Source organism: Oncorhynchus nerka, linkage group LG3 (genome assembly GCF_034236695.1).
Source record: "Oncorhynchus nerka isolate Pitt River linkage group LG3, Oner_Uvic_2.0, whole genome shotgun sequence".
Lineage (NCBI taxonomy): Eukaryota > Metazoa > Chordata > Actinopteri > Salmoniformes > Salmonidae > Oncorhynchus > Oncorhynchus nerka.
This window is the reverse complement of record NC_088398.1, coordinates 7,600,396-7,618,165: the sequence shown is the minus strand read 5'-3', so window position 1 is coordinate 7,618,165 and position 17,770 is coordinate 7,600,396. Positions and strand designations below refer to the sequence as shown.

Here is a 17,770-nt window from a genome sequence, read left to right as displayed (position 1 = left end):
TTTATTGTTGCATTCCTATTTTTTCTCTTACTCCTCTATCTTTCTCCATCGCTCTCTCCTTTTTCTCTCTATCCTCTCTCTCTCCTCTTCCTCTCTCTCTGTGCTATGAACAGAGGTAAAGAGGAGAAAAGGCTTGGCAAGTATTCTCCAGGATAACAAGTCATTTCACATCGCAAAGCCTCTGATTATCATATACTTGGTATGATCATTTGTTCCTCTCACTCGCTGTAAGGACAGACCTCTGAGCGCGTGCACACACGCACACACGCACACACACACACACACACACACACACACACACACACACACACACACACACACACACACACACACACACACACACACACACACACACACACACACACACACACACACTATATTATGCATATCTGACTTTGTTACAACTAATTTCCAGCCAAATCTGCTTTCTTCAAAGTCGTTTCAAAAGCAGCTACGGGGTCCCCAGAGGAACAAAACACCTACTCCACACAGTAAAACTCAGGGGAGTGTTGTCTTCATAGTGTGTCGTGATCCACCACATTAGTCACATATATAGTCTTTATTTTTCTTTAACTTCCACTTAGAACAATGGTAACCAAACGACAAAGACAACAACAAAAAAATCTGGAAAATCATATAATTCTCTGAGTCAGTTTTAAAGTCTTCTGTTGTTGTATGTTCTATAGATTAAAGGTCCTCCAGGATCGATGTGGACTCCTCCTTCAGTGGTCACTGTCCAGAGAGGAAGAGCTGGACGCTCTAGGTGAGTCTGTGGTACCATGGAAAGGGAAAGATAGAGAGATGGAGAGAGAGAGCGGGGAGAACAGAGAGAGACCAACAGAGAAACCAGTAGGTCTGGCATCAAATTATATGAGTTACCTGACTACTTTATCCAGTGTAGCTCAGTCCTGATTGGTCCACTGGTAAGTCAAGATAAGAACCGAGCAGCCATCTTCAAGTAAACCACAAAGTCAGAACACAGCAAAGCATGGTTGTGTGAACAGACTGGGCTAACATCAGACCCAGCTGGGCAGAGCGCTGGAGAGCAAAGGAAGTCTCTCCTTCTTTCTCCTTCTGTATGGGTGTGTCTTTTGGCATCTGTGCAAATATATCCTTTCCATTGCTTCATCACACGTCTCACAACGTCTTTGAGCCCTCTAATTCTCTCTCTCTCTCTTTCTCCCTCCTTCTCTCCCTGTAGTTCCCTCCTGGAGGCCAATGTACAGAGGGTCAGAGAATAGTGTCACTGAGCAGCTCAAAACATCAGTTAAGTCACCATTAACTTGCCCCCATATACCCTCCAGCCCCTCCTAGATCGTCAGTCTTAGTCCTGCTTCCCAGAAGGTCTGTGTCGGTGCTGCTCTGTGGGGGTGGTATAGGTAGGCAGGGTGCAGGGGTGCTGTGGGGGAGCCGCCGGGGGCTAGACCCACCACCCCCCTCGCTGTCTGTGTTGGAGGAGGAGGGGGGAGGAGGAGGGGGCAGGCGCGGCAGGGGTGCAGATGAGGGGGGGATCCTTGTGGACCCCATCCCTGACCTCAGGCTCTGGATCCTCCTGCATTCCTGGCAGATCCTGACGTGCGTGCAGCTGCGAGGGAGCGCCACGGGGACCTGTGGCTGGGGCGGGTGAGGAGGGGTGGTGTTGGCCCCCAGAGGGTCCTCCAGGAGTCGCTGAGGCCCGGGTCCCATGTCTGAGGGACCTCCCCCAGCCCCTACACCCCCTCCTGGCCCCCCTGTCAGGGGTCCCGAGCCACTGTAGAGCTTGCCGTTGCTGAGGCGCATCTCCCGTACGAGGCGGAGTGGCCGCTGGGTCCCCAGGGCGATGCGGGTGGGGTGGCGGAGGGCCGCGGATTTGCCCAGGGGGCGGCGACGACGGGAACGGGAACTCTTCTTACAGGAGACGGCGTTTCGGAACTCTGTGATCATCTCCTGACAGACAGACACCTGAGAGGACAGAGGAGAGGGACGACGGGAAGGAGAGAATAGGGAGAGATAGGGGGTCACAAAAGCAAAGTAGACAGACGGGGGGGAAAAAGAGGGAAGGCAAAGGGAAAGAGATAGAGGGGGAGAGTAGGAAGGTGGGGGAAGAAAGAGGGAAGGCAAAGGGAAAGAGATAGAGGGGGAGAGTAGGAAGGTGGGGGAAGAAAGAGGGAAGGCAAAGGGAAAGAGATAGAGGGGGAGAGTAGGAAGGTGGGGGAAGAAAGAGGGGAAGCAAAGGGAAAGAGAAGGGAAACAGGGTGGAGGTGGAGTAAAAGAGATGGTAGGAGGAGAGGAGAACCGAATGAGGGTTATAGAAAGGTAGAAATGGGGGGGGGGGGGGGGGCAATGAAAGTGGTGATGAGGGGAGATGTAGAGATGGATAGAGGTTGGAGAATATCCAAAGAGCAGAGAGAGTTAATACAATCCACACAAATTACCAACTGAACAGAACAAATTGTGTTCATTATATATAATATATAATGGTACATAATGAACTATGAACAAACAGGCAGGCCCGCAAACTGAGGTGTATGTAGACAAACAACACACCCAAACAGACACACACACACACACACACACACACACACCTCTAACATTCCAACAGCATCACACACTTGCAAAAAAGTTCCAACAAAATGCACCAAGGACACATAGACATAGACATTATGGAATATTCTAATCTACAAAATCATAACAATGATGAATAATACTCTTACACAAACAGAAACAGTATTCATTATCAGAAAACAGACACTGATTGACAGAATGACGGGTGTGGCAGACACACAGAGAGGAGTGATCCAAGAATGGAAACGAAGAGTACCAGCATGTGAGGCATGTAAAAGAAGATAGATCGTGACATTTAATGCCAGGGAAATCATTACACACTGATTCTTATGCAAGCAAATATTGGCATCACAATATTGGCTTATCCATACCCTGTACTAAACATGAACACTTTCTGATCACAGTCAAAATAGCGCGATCACACACCAACGCTAGTACTATAGCATGCCAACACAAGTACGTTCACACACCAACGCTAGTACTATAGCATGCCAACACAAGTACGTTCACACACCAACGCTAGTACTATAGCATGCCAACACAAGTACGTTCACACACCAACGCTAGTACTATAGCATGCCAACACAAGTACGCTCACACACCAACGCTAGTACTATAGCATGCCAACACAAGCATACGTTCACACACCAACGCTAGTACTATAGCATGCCAACACAAGTACGTTCACACACCAACGCTAGTACTATAGCATGCCAACACAAGTACGCTCACACACCAACGCTAGTACTATAGCATGCCAACACAAGTACGTTCACACACCAACGCTAGTACTATAGCATGCCAACACAAGTACGCTCACACACCAACGCTAGTACTATAGCATGCCAACACAAGTACATTCACACACCAACGCTAGTACTATAGCATGCCAACACAAGTACATTCACACACCAACGCTAGTACTATAGCATGCCAACACAAGTACGTTCACACACCAACGCTAGTACTATATAGCATGCCAACACAAGTACGTTCACACACCAACGCTAGTACTATAGCATGCCAACACAAGTACGTTCACACACCAACGCTAGTACTATATAGCATGCCAACACAAGTACGTTCACACACCAACGCTAGTACTATAGCATGCCAACACAAGTACGTTCACACACCAACGCTAGTACTATATAGCATGCCAACACAAGTACGTTCACACACCAACGCTAGTACTATATAGCATGCCAACACAAGTACGTTCACACACCAACGCTAGTACTTTATAGCATGCCAACACAAGTACGTTCACACACCAACGCTAGTACTATAGCATGCCAACACAAGTACGCTCACACACCAACGCTAGTACTATAGCATGCCAACACAAGTACGTTCACACACCAACGCTAGTACTATAGCATGTCAACACAAGTACGTTCACACACCAACGCTAGTACTATAGCATGCCAACACAAGTACGTTCACACACCAACGCTAGTACTATAGCATGCCAACACAAGTACGCTCACACACCAACGCTAGTACTATAGCATCCAAACACAAGTACGTTCACACACCAACGCTAGTACTATAGCATGTCAACACAAGTACGTTCACACACCAACGCTAGTACTATAGCATGCCAACACAAGTACGTTCACACACCAACGCTAGTACTATAGCATGCCAACACAAGTACGCTCACACACCAACGCTAGTACTATAGCATGCCAACACAAGTACGTTCACACACCAACGCTAGTACTATAGCATGCCAACACAAGTACGTTCACACACCAACGCTAGTACTATAGCATGCCAACACAAGTACGTTCACACACCAACGCTAGTACTATAGCATGCCAACACAAGTACGCTCACACACCAACGCTAGTACAATAGCATGCCAACACAAGTACGTTCACACACCAACGCTAGTACTATAGCATGCCAACACAAGTACGCTCACACACCAACGCTAGTACTATAGCATGCCAACACAAGTACGTTCACACACCAACGCTAGTACTATAGCATGCCAACACAAGTACGTTCACACACCAACGCTAGTACTATATAGCATGCCAACACAAGTACGTTCACACACCAACGCTAGTACTATAGCATGCCAACACAAGTACGTTCACACACCAACGCTAGTACTATATAGCATGCCAACACAAGTACGTTCACACACCAACGCTAGTACTATATAGCATGTCAACACAAGTACGTTCACACACCAACGCTAGTACTATATAGCATGCCAACACAAGTACGTTCACACACCAACGCTAGTACTATAGCATGCCAACACAAGTACGCTCACACACCAACGCTAGTACTATAGCATGCCAACACAAGTACGTTCACACACCAACGCTAGTACTATAGCATGTCAACACAAGTACGTTCACACACCAACGCTAGTACTATAGCATGCCAACACAAGTACGTTCACACACCAACGCTAGTACTATAGCATGCCAACACAAGTACGCTCACACACCAACGCTAGTACTATAGCATGCCAACACAAGTACGTTCACACACCAACGCTAGTACTATAGCATGTCAACACAAGTACGTTCACACACCAACGCTAGTACTATAGCATGCCAACACAAGTACATTCACACACCAACGCTAGTACTATAGCATGCCAACACAAGTACGTTCACACACCAACGTTAGTACTATAGCATGCCAACACAAGTACGTTCACACACCAACGCTAGTACTATAGCATGCCAACACAAGTAGTTCACACACCAACGCTAGTCACACAACCAAACGCACACACCAACTAGTATATAGCATGCCAACACAAGTACGTTCACACACCAACGCTAGTACTATAGCATGCCAACACAAGTACGTTCACACACCAACGCTAGTACTATATAGCATGCCAACACAAGTACGTTCACACACCAACGCTAGTACTATATAGCATGCCAACACAAGTACGTTCACACACCAACGCTAGTACTATATAGCATGCCAACACAAGTACGTTCACACACCAACGCTAGTACTATATAGCATGCCAACACAAGTACGTTCACACACCAACGCTAGTACTATAGCATGCCAACACAAGTACGCTCACACAACATGTGACTGGACCCTGATCTGCTTACAAGAGAAATCTGTCCTACTTCATTTGAGGTTCAGTTGTAAAATAGCAACCCTCATCATCCATGCACAATACATAGCAAACCCAACAGTGAAACACACAGACTAGACACACTGATTAACATACACACACACAAATGGTGCCAGAAGCAGCCCGACGAATACATATTCAAACACACACAGTTCCAGAGGCGGCCCAACAAACACACACACTGCACGACAGAGGATGGGGAGTCAGGGTTGGTGTGTTGCCATGGGGACCTACTGGGGTGGGTCTGTGGTGTCGGCGAGGGCAGGAGTGAGGGCGTACCTCGTCTGTCTCTGAAGAGCAGCGCGTCGACCACACAAACTCCATGATGGCCACGAACACAGCGATGATGAGGCCACAGATCAACACCACGAAGATACCCCCGATGTTCTCCATGCCCAGACCTGTGGAGGAGAGACATGATGGTTAATACACACACATACAGTACCACTAATATGCCCCTGATTTAACACAATAACAGTTACACACACAAGACCACAGACCCTGGTAATCTCCCATCTTACAGTACATTCAGAACACTCACAGACATTAGTTGAGATACAAAGCTGCAAAGACACTGGAAACAGAGTAGTGTACTGACCCTTGGCTCTGTGGTCCTCCTCTTTAGGGCACTGTCCTCCCTCCCACCACCTCCTCTTCAGGATCTCCAGCCTGTTGTTCTCCTGCAGGTGCAGGATGGCCATAGTGATCTCCTCTCTGAACGGAGAGCCTGGGAGGAACAAAAGGAAAAAGGTATGAGGGGATTAAAGATGAAGAGAAATTAAAAGGCTTGTGGTCTCCTCCCTTCTCATCCAGATGTTGTGGGTTGTACCACTCCCCCGTCTCTCCCTGTCTCCCATCCTCCCTCTATTTCACCACCATTTTCACACACTCTTCTCTCTTTCCCATCTCTCCTTTTTCCCCATCTCTCCACTCCCCATCTCTCCGTCTCTCCTCTTTCCCATCCCTCCCGATCCATCTCTCCCCCATACCTCCCTCCATCCCTCTCCCCATACCTCCCTCCATCCTTCCCCATCACCCCTCTCTCCTCCTATACCTCCCTCCACCCCTTTCTCTACCATACCTCCCTCCCTCCATTCCTCTTTCCCCCATACCTCCCTCCCCCATCCTTTTCTCTCCCCATACCTCCACCCTCCATCCCTCTTTCCCCCATACCTCCATCCCTCTCTCACCCAGTGGCATGCCGATGCCGTAGCCCTTGGTGTCCAGCAGACCCCCAATCTGGGTGAGATTACAGTTGAGTTTGCGGTAATACTCATTCATGGTGCTCTCCAGGAGGAAGGCATATTTAGAGTTGACCACGCGGGCAATGCCCTCCTCCGTGCTCTTCACAAACACACTGGGCTGCTTGGAGTGCATGTAGTTCCACATGCGCTGGTATGTCTGGTAGCGCGAGTTCTGGAGGGAGAAAGGAAGGAGGGAGGGAGAAAGGAGGAAAGGGAGGAAGGTGGGGGGGTGGAGGAAAGAGATGGGGAGGTAGGAAAGGGAAAGGAGGGGAAGGGAGGGGGGAGAAGGGATAGAGACAGAAGGGTAGAAAAATATATCTACTGTATATATATATATATATATACATTTCCTCATATTTACTCATAATTAAACAGATGCATTATTCTTTATCCACATGCAGCTGAATCAAACGCCAGGGGCTTGTGTACATACAATATGTCATGCTAAGGAACAGCATAGACACAGAGTCAAGGTAACAGCAACCAGTTAGATACAGTATTGTATATGCAACAAAACAGGTTAAATGTGGGTTGGATGTGAAGGACTCTTCGGTAGTGTGTACAGTTAAGAGGTGGAGAGAGGGATGATACAGCATCAAGGGAGGTCTAGGTAAGCACAATGAACATACACACAATAAAGATACACAAACAAACACTCACACTAACCCCCCCCCCCCACACACACACACACAAACACACCTAAACATTTACTCACAAACACACATGCACAATCAAGCACACAGTCCAAATGCACTGACAAACACAGATGCCAACACAGATGCCAGCAGCTCTTACATAAGCAAACACTGACACTCAGCCACTTAACACTAACAGCCATAAAGAACACAACAGGAGCTCAGAGACTTGCCAGCAAATAGGGAAACAACTACACTCTCACACACACACACTGTGCTCAACCACATACCCACCTCACCATACACACACATACAAATAGGAGCGATCTGAGACATGTCGGCAAATACTAGAACAACATCACACACACACACCTCCCTACCAGTCATTCTCCATTCAAAGCTCTACATACGCCACCCAGGGCCAGCGTCAAGCAGTACCATGAAGAAAGTCATGGTGCTCCCCCCGTGGATAGTGCCATACTCGATGTTGGTCTGGTCGGCCAGGTCGTCAGGAGACTCGATGGGCACCTCCATCCTCTGGACGGTCAGGAAGGCTGCCAGGTTGGCCGTGTAGGAGGAGATGATGATCAGAGTAAACATCCACCTGGGAGAAGAGAGAGACAGAGTTAGAAAGAGTAAGAGAAGGAGAGGGGGGATAGAGAGAGGGAAAGAGAGGTAGGACTAAGGGGAAAGAATGGGAGAAGTGACACCATCAAAGAGAGAGACAGAGAGAGACAGAGAGAGAAAGACAGAGAGAAAGAATAAGAGAGAGACAGAGAGAGAAAGTCAGAGAAAATAGAGTTTGACAGAATCCCAGACAGGGAGAGAAATGAGAGAGGAGAGGGCGACAGAGAGACATTTACTCGGACTGAGACATACAGACTGATACATACTTACCCACCCATCTACACACACACAGACTTACCAGACCCCTGAGACGCAGCGTGTGGACAGGGCACGGGGCATGATCTCAGAGCCCTGCTGCATGAAGCCTCCTACAGGGAACCACAGGCTGTTCCCTAGGGTGTACTGGTTCTCCAGCATGTCCTTGTGCCCCTGCAGACATGGGTGGGGGTTGTACCACTCATAGGGACTTAACCTGGAAGTAGGAGAGGAGGAGAACACTCTTAGAAGAAAGGGTTCTATAAGGGCTATTTGGCTGTCCCCATAGGAGAACCCTTTTTGGTTTCAGGTAGAACCCTCTTCTACATGAAACCCAAAAGGGTTCTACCTGGAACCAAAAAGGGTTCTTCAAAGGGTTCTTCTACGACGACAGCCGAAGAACCCTTTTAGGTTCTAGATAGCACCTTTTTTCTAAGAGTGTAGAGGAGAGAAAGGAGCATAAGGACCTCTGTACACAACATCTGTCTATCTCAACCAAGGCATTTTCATTCGGTGTGTATATAAGCTACAATAACTCATTATTACTCAATTGTGTCAACCAAAATGCATAAACAATCCCAGAGTTCCTCACTAGTTTCCTGTTCCTGTTGCCCTGGGTTACTGTGGTGCTCTTTCATGCACTTACCTTGCAGCCAGGAAGAGCACACAGCTGACAGCCAGGTAGGCGAGCAGCATGAAGAGCCAAACAGCCGGAGAGAAGGGGTCCAGGAAGGAGAAATACCCTGGCTTCCTCCCCTAAAACAGAGACAAGAGAGAGAGATAGGACAGGGTGGAGTGGCCCTATTACATTACATTACATAGCTGTCATGTAGTTCCTCTTTCAACCACAGAGGAACAGTGTTCTTCCCTGCAACTGTACAGCACATCATCATCGGCTATCCGAGCAGCTAACCGATCGCTGCAGCTGTACATAGTCTATTGGTAAATAGCCCACCCATTTTCACCTACCTCATTCCCATACTGTTTTTATACTGTTTTTTTAATTTATTTATTTACTTTTCTGCTCTTTTGCACACCAATATCTCTACCTGTACATGACCATCTGATCATTTATCACCCCAGTGTTAATCTGCAAAATTGTATTATTCGCCTACCTCCTCATGCCTTTTGCACACATTGTATATAGACTGCCCATTTTTTTTTCTACTGTGTTTTTGACTTGTTAATTGTTTATTCCATGTGTAACTCTGTGTTGTCTGTTCACACTGCTATGCTTTATCTTGGCCAGGTCGCAGTTGCAAATGAGAACTTGTTCTCAACTAGCCTACCTGGTTAAATAAAGGTGAAATAAAATAAATAAAAAATAATGCAACAAATGTAAGCCTCAGAGAGTTGAACGGTAAACGTGTGCAACCATGTACAACCATGAACTCTATAAGACCTATCCATTCTAACTTTCAGAATCAGATATCCTCGATAGCCTCAAAGAAATGCATTGTCATGGCCCATAAAATAATCAGGATATCACAAACAGCAGTGGGGGAAATCCAATACACCCAACTGCTCTGGTGTGTCTGCCTTACCAGGTGGACTCTGTACAAGATGCTGATTCCTAGCGTCATGAAGGGCTTGGAGAAGTCTATGACTTTCTCCCTCTCAGAGGTGATGGTAAAGCCTGCTACTGCCAAGTCTGCTTTCTGTAGGGGGGGGGGGGGGGGGAAAGAAAGAAAGAAAGAAAGAGAGAGAGAGAGAGAGGGTCAGAAATAGATGACAACAAACCAACACTTCGATCACTCAGAGTCCCCTGGATTGGAGATGCACCTATGAGCCAATGGCGTTCCCTCCACCCCATGGAGGGAGAAAAAAATGTCTTCAGAGAGACAATAGAACCAGAGATCCACTGCAGCAGAACTGTTCGCTGGCTGTTCCATTTATGGTAACCTCCTGTCAGACAGTCAAATTAAAGCCTAATTGATGAACATGGGATTAGTCTGGTTTGATCAGTGAGGAGAGCAGAAAGGGCAGAGAGAGTGGGGAGCAGGGCAGCCCCATGGCAAGAGACATATGGGGACCACACTGTGGTAATTGAAGTATGCTGTGATCTAATTAAGCACACATAGTCTCTTATTAGTGTGTGTGTGTGTGCTTAACTATCCAAGAATGGTAAAACAAAACAGTTTGACCAACTGGGGACATTTTGTTAGTCCCCACATGGTCAAATGTTATTTCTAGGGGGTTTAGGGTTAAGGTTAGAATTAGAATTAGTGTTAGAATTTCTGTAGGTTTAGGGTTAGGAGATAGGGTTAGGTTTTCGGGTAACGGTTAGGTTTAGGGAAAATAAGATTTTGAATGGGACTGATTTGTCAGTCGTGACTGACTGACTGAATTGTTAGTCCTGTCTGTCTGTCTGTCTGTCTGTCTGTCTGTCTGTCTGTCTGTCTGTCTGTCTGTCTGTCTGTCTGTCTGTCTGTCTGTCTGTCTGTCTGTCTGTCTGTCTGTCTGTCTGTCTGTCTGTCTGTCCTGTCTGTCCTGTCCTGTCTGTCCTGTCCTGTCCTGTCCTGTCCTGTCCTGTCCTGTCCTGTCCTGTCCTGTCCTGTCCTGTCCTGTCTGTCTGTCTGTCTGTCTGTCTGTCTGTCTGTCTGTCTGTCTGTCTGTCTGTCTGTCTGTCTGTGTCTGTCTGTCTGTCTGTCTGCCTGCCTGCTCACCCTGTTGATGAGCTCTCCCACCATGCCGGTCCAGGACCCGTTGGGTTCAGGCGCTCCATACAGCCCATCATCCACCAGTTTAATCCTGAAGGAGCACTTCAAGATGTCTGCCAGCTCTCTTAACATGTCCACACAGAAGCCCTCATACTGGTCATTCCTCTGGTACTCCTGGTAGTTCCCCTTACGCATCACATAGGGGCTCTCCTGCACAGAGAGGAAGGGGATAGGGAGGGGACAGAGGGATGCATGTCAACTCTGGCATTACTATGTGTAGTGAACAAAACATTAAGAATACTTTTCTAATACTAAGTTGCACCCCCTTTTGCCTTCAGAACCACCTCTATTTGTCAGGGCTTAGACTCTACAAGGTGTTGAAAGCGTTCCACAGGGATTCTGGACATGTTGACTCAATGCTCCCCACAGTTGTGTCAAGTTGACTGGATGTCCTTTGGGTGGTGGACCATTCTTGATACACTTGGGAAACTGGATAAGAGCGTCTGCTAAATGACTTAAATGTAAATGTAAATGAAACTGTCGAACGAATGAAAAACCAGCAGCGTTGCAGTTCTTGACAAACTCATACTGGTTCGCCTGGCTCCTACCGTCATACCCCGTTCAAAAGCACTTAAATCTTTTGTCTTGCCCATTCATCTCTGAACAGGACACATACACAATCCATGTCTCAATTGTCATCATTCATCTACGCTGATTGAAGTGGATTCACCTGGTCAGTCTGTGTCATGGAAAGAGCTTTCCTAATGTTTTGTACACTCAGTGTATATGGTGATGACCAGTCATATTACAGTTTTTCTCAGTCGCTTTGGTGCATTTCTTAGATCAAAAGTGCAATTCTTGATACTACTTATACAAATTCCAAATCGTCTAGTCACTTGTGCATATCATTAAAGCAATTTCTTATTCCTTTGAACACATTGCAATTGATAATGTACAAGTGTCAGCTTTTTTCCACATGATCAATTGCTCATGTCATGTTGATCAAAATATAGTAGATGGTTCTACTATAGTAGATGGTTCTGAATAGTCTTACCCCTCAAAACATCTAGGCATTACTTCCTTGCATAAGCCATTACATGCAAAATTGTTGAACTATTTGTCATAAACTGTCAAGCATAGTTTTACACATTTCTATTAGACCTTTTGTACAAAAACGTGAATTGATGAATCGTGCAGGTGAAATTGACCCTCACTCATGAAGGAATGTAAAGTGTTAGTTCAACCAACAATCAACCAGTTGTCTAAATTGCTCAAAGGTGCATCTCATGAAGAATCAATTGGCAAGCATATATAGACAGACCACAACACAGAGTTGCAATGTTTTACAGTAAAATGTGTGTTCGCATAGTTTTTGTCTATGTGAAAGTGTGCGATGCATCACTGCATTTTTCCCCACATAGAGGACTGCAAGATTACCTCAAACCGGTGGCAGAGGACGCCATGAAACTCAGGGAAATACAAAGGACCATTACAGAAGACAACGATGTCTTTGAAAACATCCATACGGTTAGCATCTCAACCATCAACAGGGTGCTGCATAGAAACCAGATGAGTATGAAACAGCTGTAGCGTGTACCATTCCAAAGGAATGAGGACAGAGTTAAGGAGCTACGGTACCAGTATGTACAGGTAAACAACACCCAGCATCTACTCAACTTTTTAGAGACTCTCTACAGGGCTCTCATCCCTGATGATGAGAGGGGTCTGTTCAGAGAGGATTTGCCAAAGTATGTGGTCATTTGTGATAATGTGAATTTCCATCGATCAAACATCATAAGGCAATGGTTTGTGACCCACCCGAGGATGCTCATAGAATTCCTCCCACCTTATTCACCATTCCTTAACCCAATTGAGGAGTTATTTTCAGCATGGAGGTGGAAGCTGTACGATCGTCAGCCACACACACAGATGACCCTGCTGGCTGCAATGGATGCAGCATGTGAGGACATCACAGTAGACGCCTGCAGAGGATGGATAAGGCATTCCAAAAGGTTCTTTCCACGTTGCATTGGAAGGGAAAATATCCGGTGTGATGTGGATGAGAATATGTGGGCCGACAGACAGGAACGTCTGGATGTGCAGAGACAGCACAACAGTGCTGCGGGCAAAGTTGTGCCTTAGGGGTGGTTTCCCGTGTTTCTTTCTAATTTAGTTTTTTTTCCTTTGTGCCCCTTGGGTTGTCCAGTCTCTTTCAATCAATAACCCACATACAGTAATATGTAAATAGTACTGTTGATATTGATATATGCCATAGAAGTGCAGCCTTGTGCATTTTCAATACAGTAACTGTCATCCAAACTGTAGCCTAAGTTTACATCAGGTAATACTGTCAAAGTACACAGTTACATTGACAACATGCCTAAACATTTTGATGACCTTGTTCGTGAACAATGACTCAATGACTTATCATTCTGATGACACTGACATGATCAATGGCATGAATATTTACTGTTGAGAGATGTACTAAGGATTTTTAGTGACTGACTAGCTTTAGAAACATATCTATTGTATATTGCAGTTTGTACAAATTGTTCTGAGAAATGCACTTATTATTTTGCACATGTTAGGGATGATGTGAAAAATGCACCAAAGCGACTGAGAAAAACTGTAATCATAATAAAGGTTTTGACCTCACCAGTATAGTGGCCATAATAAAGGTTTTGACCTCACCAGTATAGTGGCCATAATAAAGGTTTTGACCTCACCAGTATAGTGGCCATAATAAAGGTTTTGACCTCACCAGTATAGTGGCCATAATAAAGGTTTTGACCTCACCAGTATAGTGGCCATAATAAAGGTTTTGACCTCACCAGTATAGTGGCCATAATAAAGGTTTTGACCTCACCAGTATGGTGGCCATAATAAAGGTTTTGACCTCACCAGTATGGTGGCCATAATAAAGGTTTTGACCTCACCAGTATGGTGGTTACGATAAAGGGTTTGACCTCACCAGTATGGTGGTCATAAAGGTTTTGACCCCACCAGTATAGTGGCCATAATAAAGGTTTTGACCCCACCAGTATAGTGGCCATAATAAAGGTTTTGACCTCACCAGTATAGTGGCCATAATAAAGGTTTTGACCTCACCAGTATAGTGGCCATAATAAAGGTCTTGACCTCACCAGTATGGTGGCCATAAAGGTTTTGACCTCACCAGTATAGTGGTCATAATAAAGGTTTTGACCTCACCAGTATAGTGGTCATAATAAAGGTTTTGACCTCACCAGTATAGTGGCCTTAATAAAGGTTTTAACCTCACCAAGTGGCCATAATAAAGGTTTTGACCTCACCAGTATGGTGGCCATAATAAAGGTTTTAACCTCACCAGTATAGTGGCCATAATAAAGGTTTTGACCTCACCAGTATAGTGGCCATAATAAAGGTTTTGACCTCACCAGTATAGTGGCCATAATAAAGGTTTTGACCTCACCAGTATAGTGGCCATAATAAAGGTTTTGACCTCACCAGTATAGTGGCCATAATAAAGGTTTTGACCTCACCAGTATAGTGGTCATAATAAAGATTTTGACCTAACCAGTATGGTGGCCATAATAAAGTTTCTGACCTCACCAGTATAGTGGCCATAATAAAGTTTCTGACCTCACCAGTATAGTGGTCATAATAAAGGTTGTGACCTCACCAGTATAGTGGCCATAATAAAGGTTTTGACCTCACCAGTATAGTGGCCATAATCAAGGTTTTGACCCCACCAGTATAGTGGCCATAATAAAGGTTTTGACCTCACCAGTATACTGGCCATAATAAAGGTTTTGACCTCACCAGTATAGTGGCCATAATAAAGGTTTTGACCTCACCAGTATACTGGCCATAATAAAGGTTTTGACCTCACCAGTATAGTGGCCATAATAAAGGTTTTGACCTCACCAGTATAGTGGCCATAATAAAGGTTTTGACCTCACCAGTATAGTGGCCATAATAAAGGTTTTGACCCCACCAGTATAGTGGCCATAATAAAGGTTTTGACCTCACCAGTATACTGGCCATAATAAAGGTTTTGACCCCACCAGTATAGTGGCCATAATAAAGGTTTTGACCTCACCAGTATAGTGGCCATAATAAAGGTTTTGACCTCACCAGTATGGTGGCCATAATAAAGGTTTTGACCTCACCAGTATGGTGGCCATAATAAAGGTTTTGACCTCACCAGTATGGTGGCCATAATAAAGGTTTTGACCTCACCAGTATAGTGGCCATAATAAAGGTTTTGACCTCACCAGTATAGTGGCCATAATAAAGGTTTTGACCTCACCAGTATAGTGGCCATAATAAAGGTTTTGACCTCACCAGTATAGTGGTCATAATAAAGGTTTTGACCTCACCAGTATAGTGGCCTTAATAAAGGTTTTAACCTCACCAAGTGGCCATAATAAAGGTTTTGACCTCACCAGTATGGTGGCCATAATAAAGGTTTTAACCTCACCAGTATAGTGGCCATAATAAAGGTTTTGACCTCACCAGTATGGTGGCCATAAAGGTTTTGACCTCACCAGTATAGTGGTCATAATAAAGGTTTTGACCTCACCAGTATAGTGGTCATAATAAAGGTTTTGACCTCACCAGTATAGTGGCCTTAATAAAGGTTTTAACCTCACCAAGTGGCCATGATAAAGGTTTTGACCTCACCAGTATAGTGGCCATAATAAAGGTTTTGACCTCACCAGTATGGTGGCCATAATAAAGGTTTTGACCTCACCAGTATGGTGGCCATAATAAAGGTTTTGACCTCACCAGTATGGTGGTTACGATAAAGGGTTTGACCTCACCAGTATGGTGGTCATAAAGGTTTTGACCCCACCAGTATAGTGGCCATAATAAAGGTTTTGACCCCACCAGTATAGTGGCCATAATAAAGGTTTTGACCTCACCAGTATAGTGGCCATAATAAAGGTTTTGACCTCACCAGTATAGTGGCCATAATAAAGGTTTTGACCTCACCAGTATGGTGGCCATAAAGGTTTTGACCTCACCAGTATAGTGGTCATAATAAAGGTTTTAACCTCACCAGTATAGTGGCCATAATAAAGGTTTTGACCTCACCAGTATAGTGGCCATAATAAAGGTTTTGACCTCACCAGTATAGTGGCCATAATAAAGGTTTTGACCTCACCAGTATGGTGGCCATAATAAAGGTTTTAACCTCACCAGTATGGTGGCCATAATAAAGGTTTTATTATGGCCACCATAATAAAACAGTTACCAGCCCTTTCAAGCTTAACATCCTTATCATTTATCGCCCTCCAGGTTCCCTCGGAGAGTTCATCAATGAGCTTGTTGCCTTGATAAGCTCCTTTCCTGAGGACGGCTCACCTCTCACAGTTCTGGGCGACTTTAAACTCCCCACGCCTACCTTTGACTCATTCCTCTCTGCCTCCTTCTTTCCACTCCTCTCCTCTTTTGACCTCACCCTCTCACCTTCCCCCCCTACTCACAAGGCAGGAAATACGCTCGACCTCATCTTTACTAGATGCTGTTCTTCCACTAACCTCGTTGCAACTCCCCTCCAAGTCTCCGACCACTACCTTGTATCCTTCTCCCTCTCGCTCTCATCCAACACTTCCCACACTGCCCCTACTCGGATGGTATCGCGCCGTCCCAACCTTCGCTCTCTCTCCCACGCTACTCTCTCCTCTTCCATCCTATCATCTCTTCCCTCTGCTCAAACCTTCTCCAACCTATCTCCTGATTCTGCCTCCTCAACCCTCCTCTCCTCCCTTTCTGCATCCTTTGACTCTCTATGTCCCCTATCCTCCAGGCCGGCTCGGTCCTCCCCTCCCGCTCCGTGGCTCGACGACTCATTGCGAGCTCACAGAACAGGGCTCCGGGCAGCCGAGCGGAAATGGAGGAAAACTCGCCTCCCTGCGGACCTGACATCCTTTCACTCCCTCCTCTCTACATGTTCCTCTTCTCTCTCTGCTGCTAAAGCCACTTTCTACCACTCTAAATTCCAAGCATCTGCCTCTAACCCTAGGAAGCTCTTTGCAACCTTCTCCTCCCTCCTGAATCCTCCTCCCCCTCCCCCCCTCCTCCCTCTCTGCAGATGACTTCGTCAACCATTTTGAAAAGAAGGTCGACGACATCCGATCCTCGTTTGCTAAGTCAAACGACACCGCTGGTTCTGCTCACACTGCCCTACCCTGTGCTCTGACCTCTTTCTCCCCTCTCTCTCCAGATGAAATCTCGCGTCTTGTGACGGCCGGCCGCCCTACAACCTGCCCGCTTGACCCTATCCCCTCCTCTCTTCTCCAGACCATTTCCGGAGACCTCCTCCCTTACCTCACCTCGCTCATCAACTCATCCCTGACCGCTGGCTACGTCCCTTCCGTCTTCAAGAGAGCGAGAGTTGCACCCCTTCTGAAAAAACCTACACTCGATCCCTCCGATGTCAACAACTACAGACCAGTATCCCTTCTTTCTTTTCTCTCCAAAACTCTTGAACGTGCCGTCCTTGGCCAGCTCTCCCGCTATCTCTCTCAGAATGACCTTCTTGATCCAAATCAGTCAGGTTTCAAGACTAGTCATTCAACTGAGACTGCTCTTCTCTGTATCACGGAGGCGCTCCGCACTGCTAAAGCTAACTCTCTCTCCTCTGCTCTCATCCTTCTAGACCTATCGGCTGCCTTCGATACTGTGAAC

At 46.0% G+C, this 17,770-nt stretch overlaps 1 protein-coding gene across 3 annotated transcripts in view; it reads right to left on the bottom strand.

The window, feature by feature from the left end:
• Positions 1-544: 544 nt before the first annotated feature.
• The window catches only part of LOC115113848 (glutamate receptor ionotropic, kainate 5-like), a 129,028-nt gene continuing 111,802 nt past the window's right edge, over positions 545-17,770 (bottom strand). For 2 of the 3 annotated variants that reach the window (XM_065007756.1, XM_065007759.1), the window contains 9 exons: positions 11,102-11,305; positions 9,980-10,093; positions 9,082-9,191; positions 8,479-8,652; positions 7,992-8,157; positions 6,865-7,090; positions 6,273-6,401; positions 5,909-6,075; positions 545-1,941 (listed from right to left, as the gene is read on the bottom strand). In XM_065007756.1, the coding sequence (XP_064863828.1) occupies positions 1,279-1,941; positions 5,909-6,075; positions 6,273-6,401; positions 6,865-7,090; positions 7,992-8,157; positions 8,479-8,652; positions 9,082-9,191; positions 9,980-10,093; positions 11,102-11,305 (1,953 nt within the window). In that variant the 3' untranslated portion in view covers positions 545-1,278. The remainder of the gene's footprint in view (positions 1,942-5,908; positions 6,076-6,272; positions 6,402-6,864; positions 7,091-7,991; positions 8,158-8,478; positions 8,653-9,081; positions 9,192-9,979; positions 10,094-11,101; positions 11,306-17,770) is intronic. The other variant, XM_065007757.1, reaches the window with a different exon arrangement.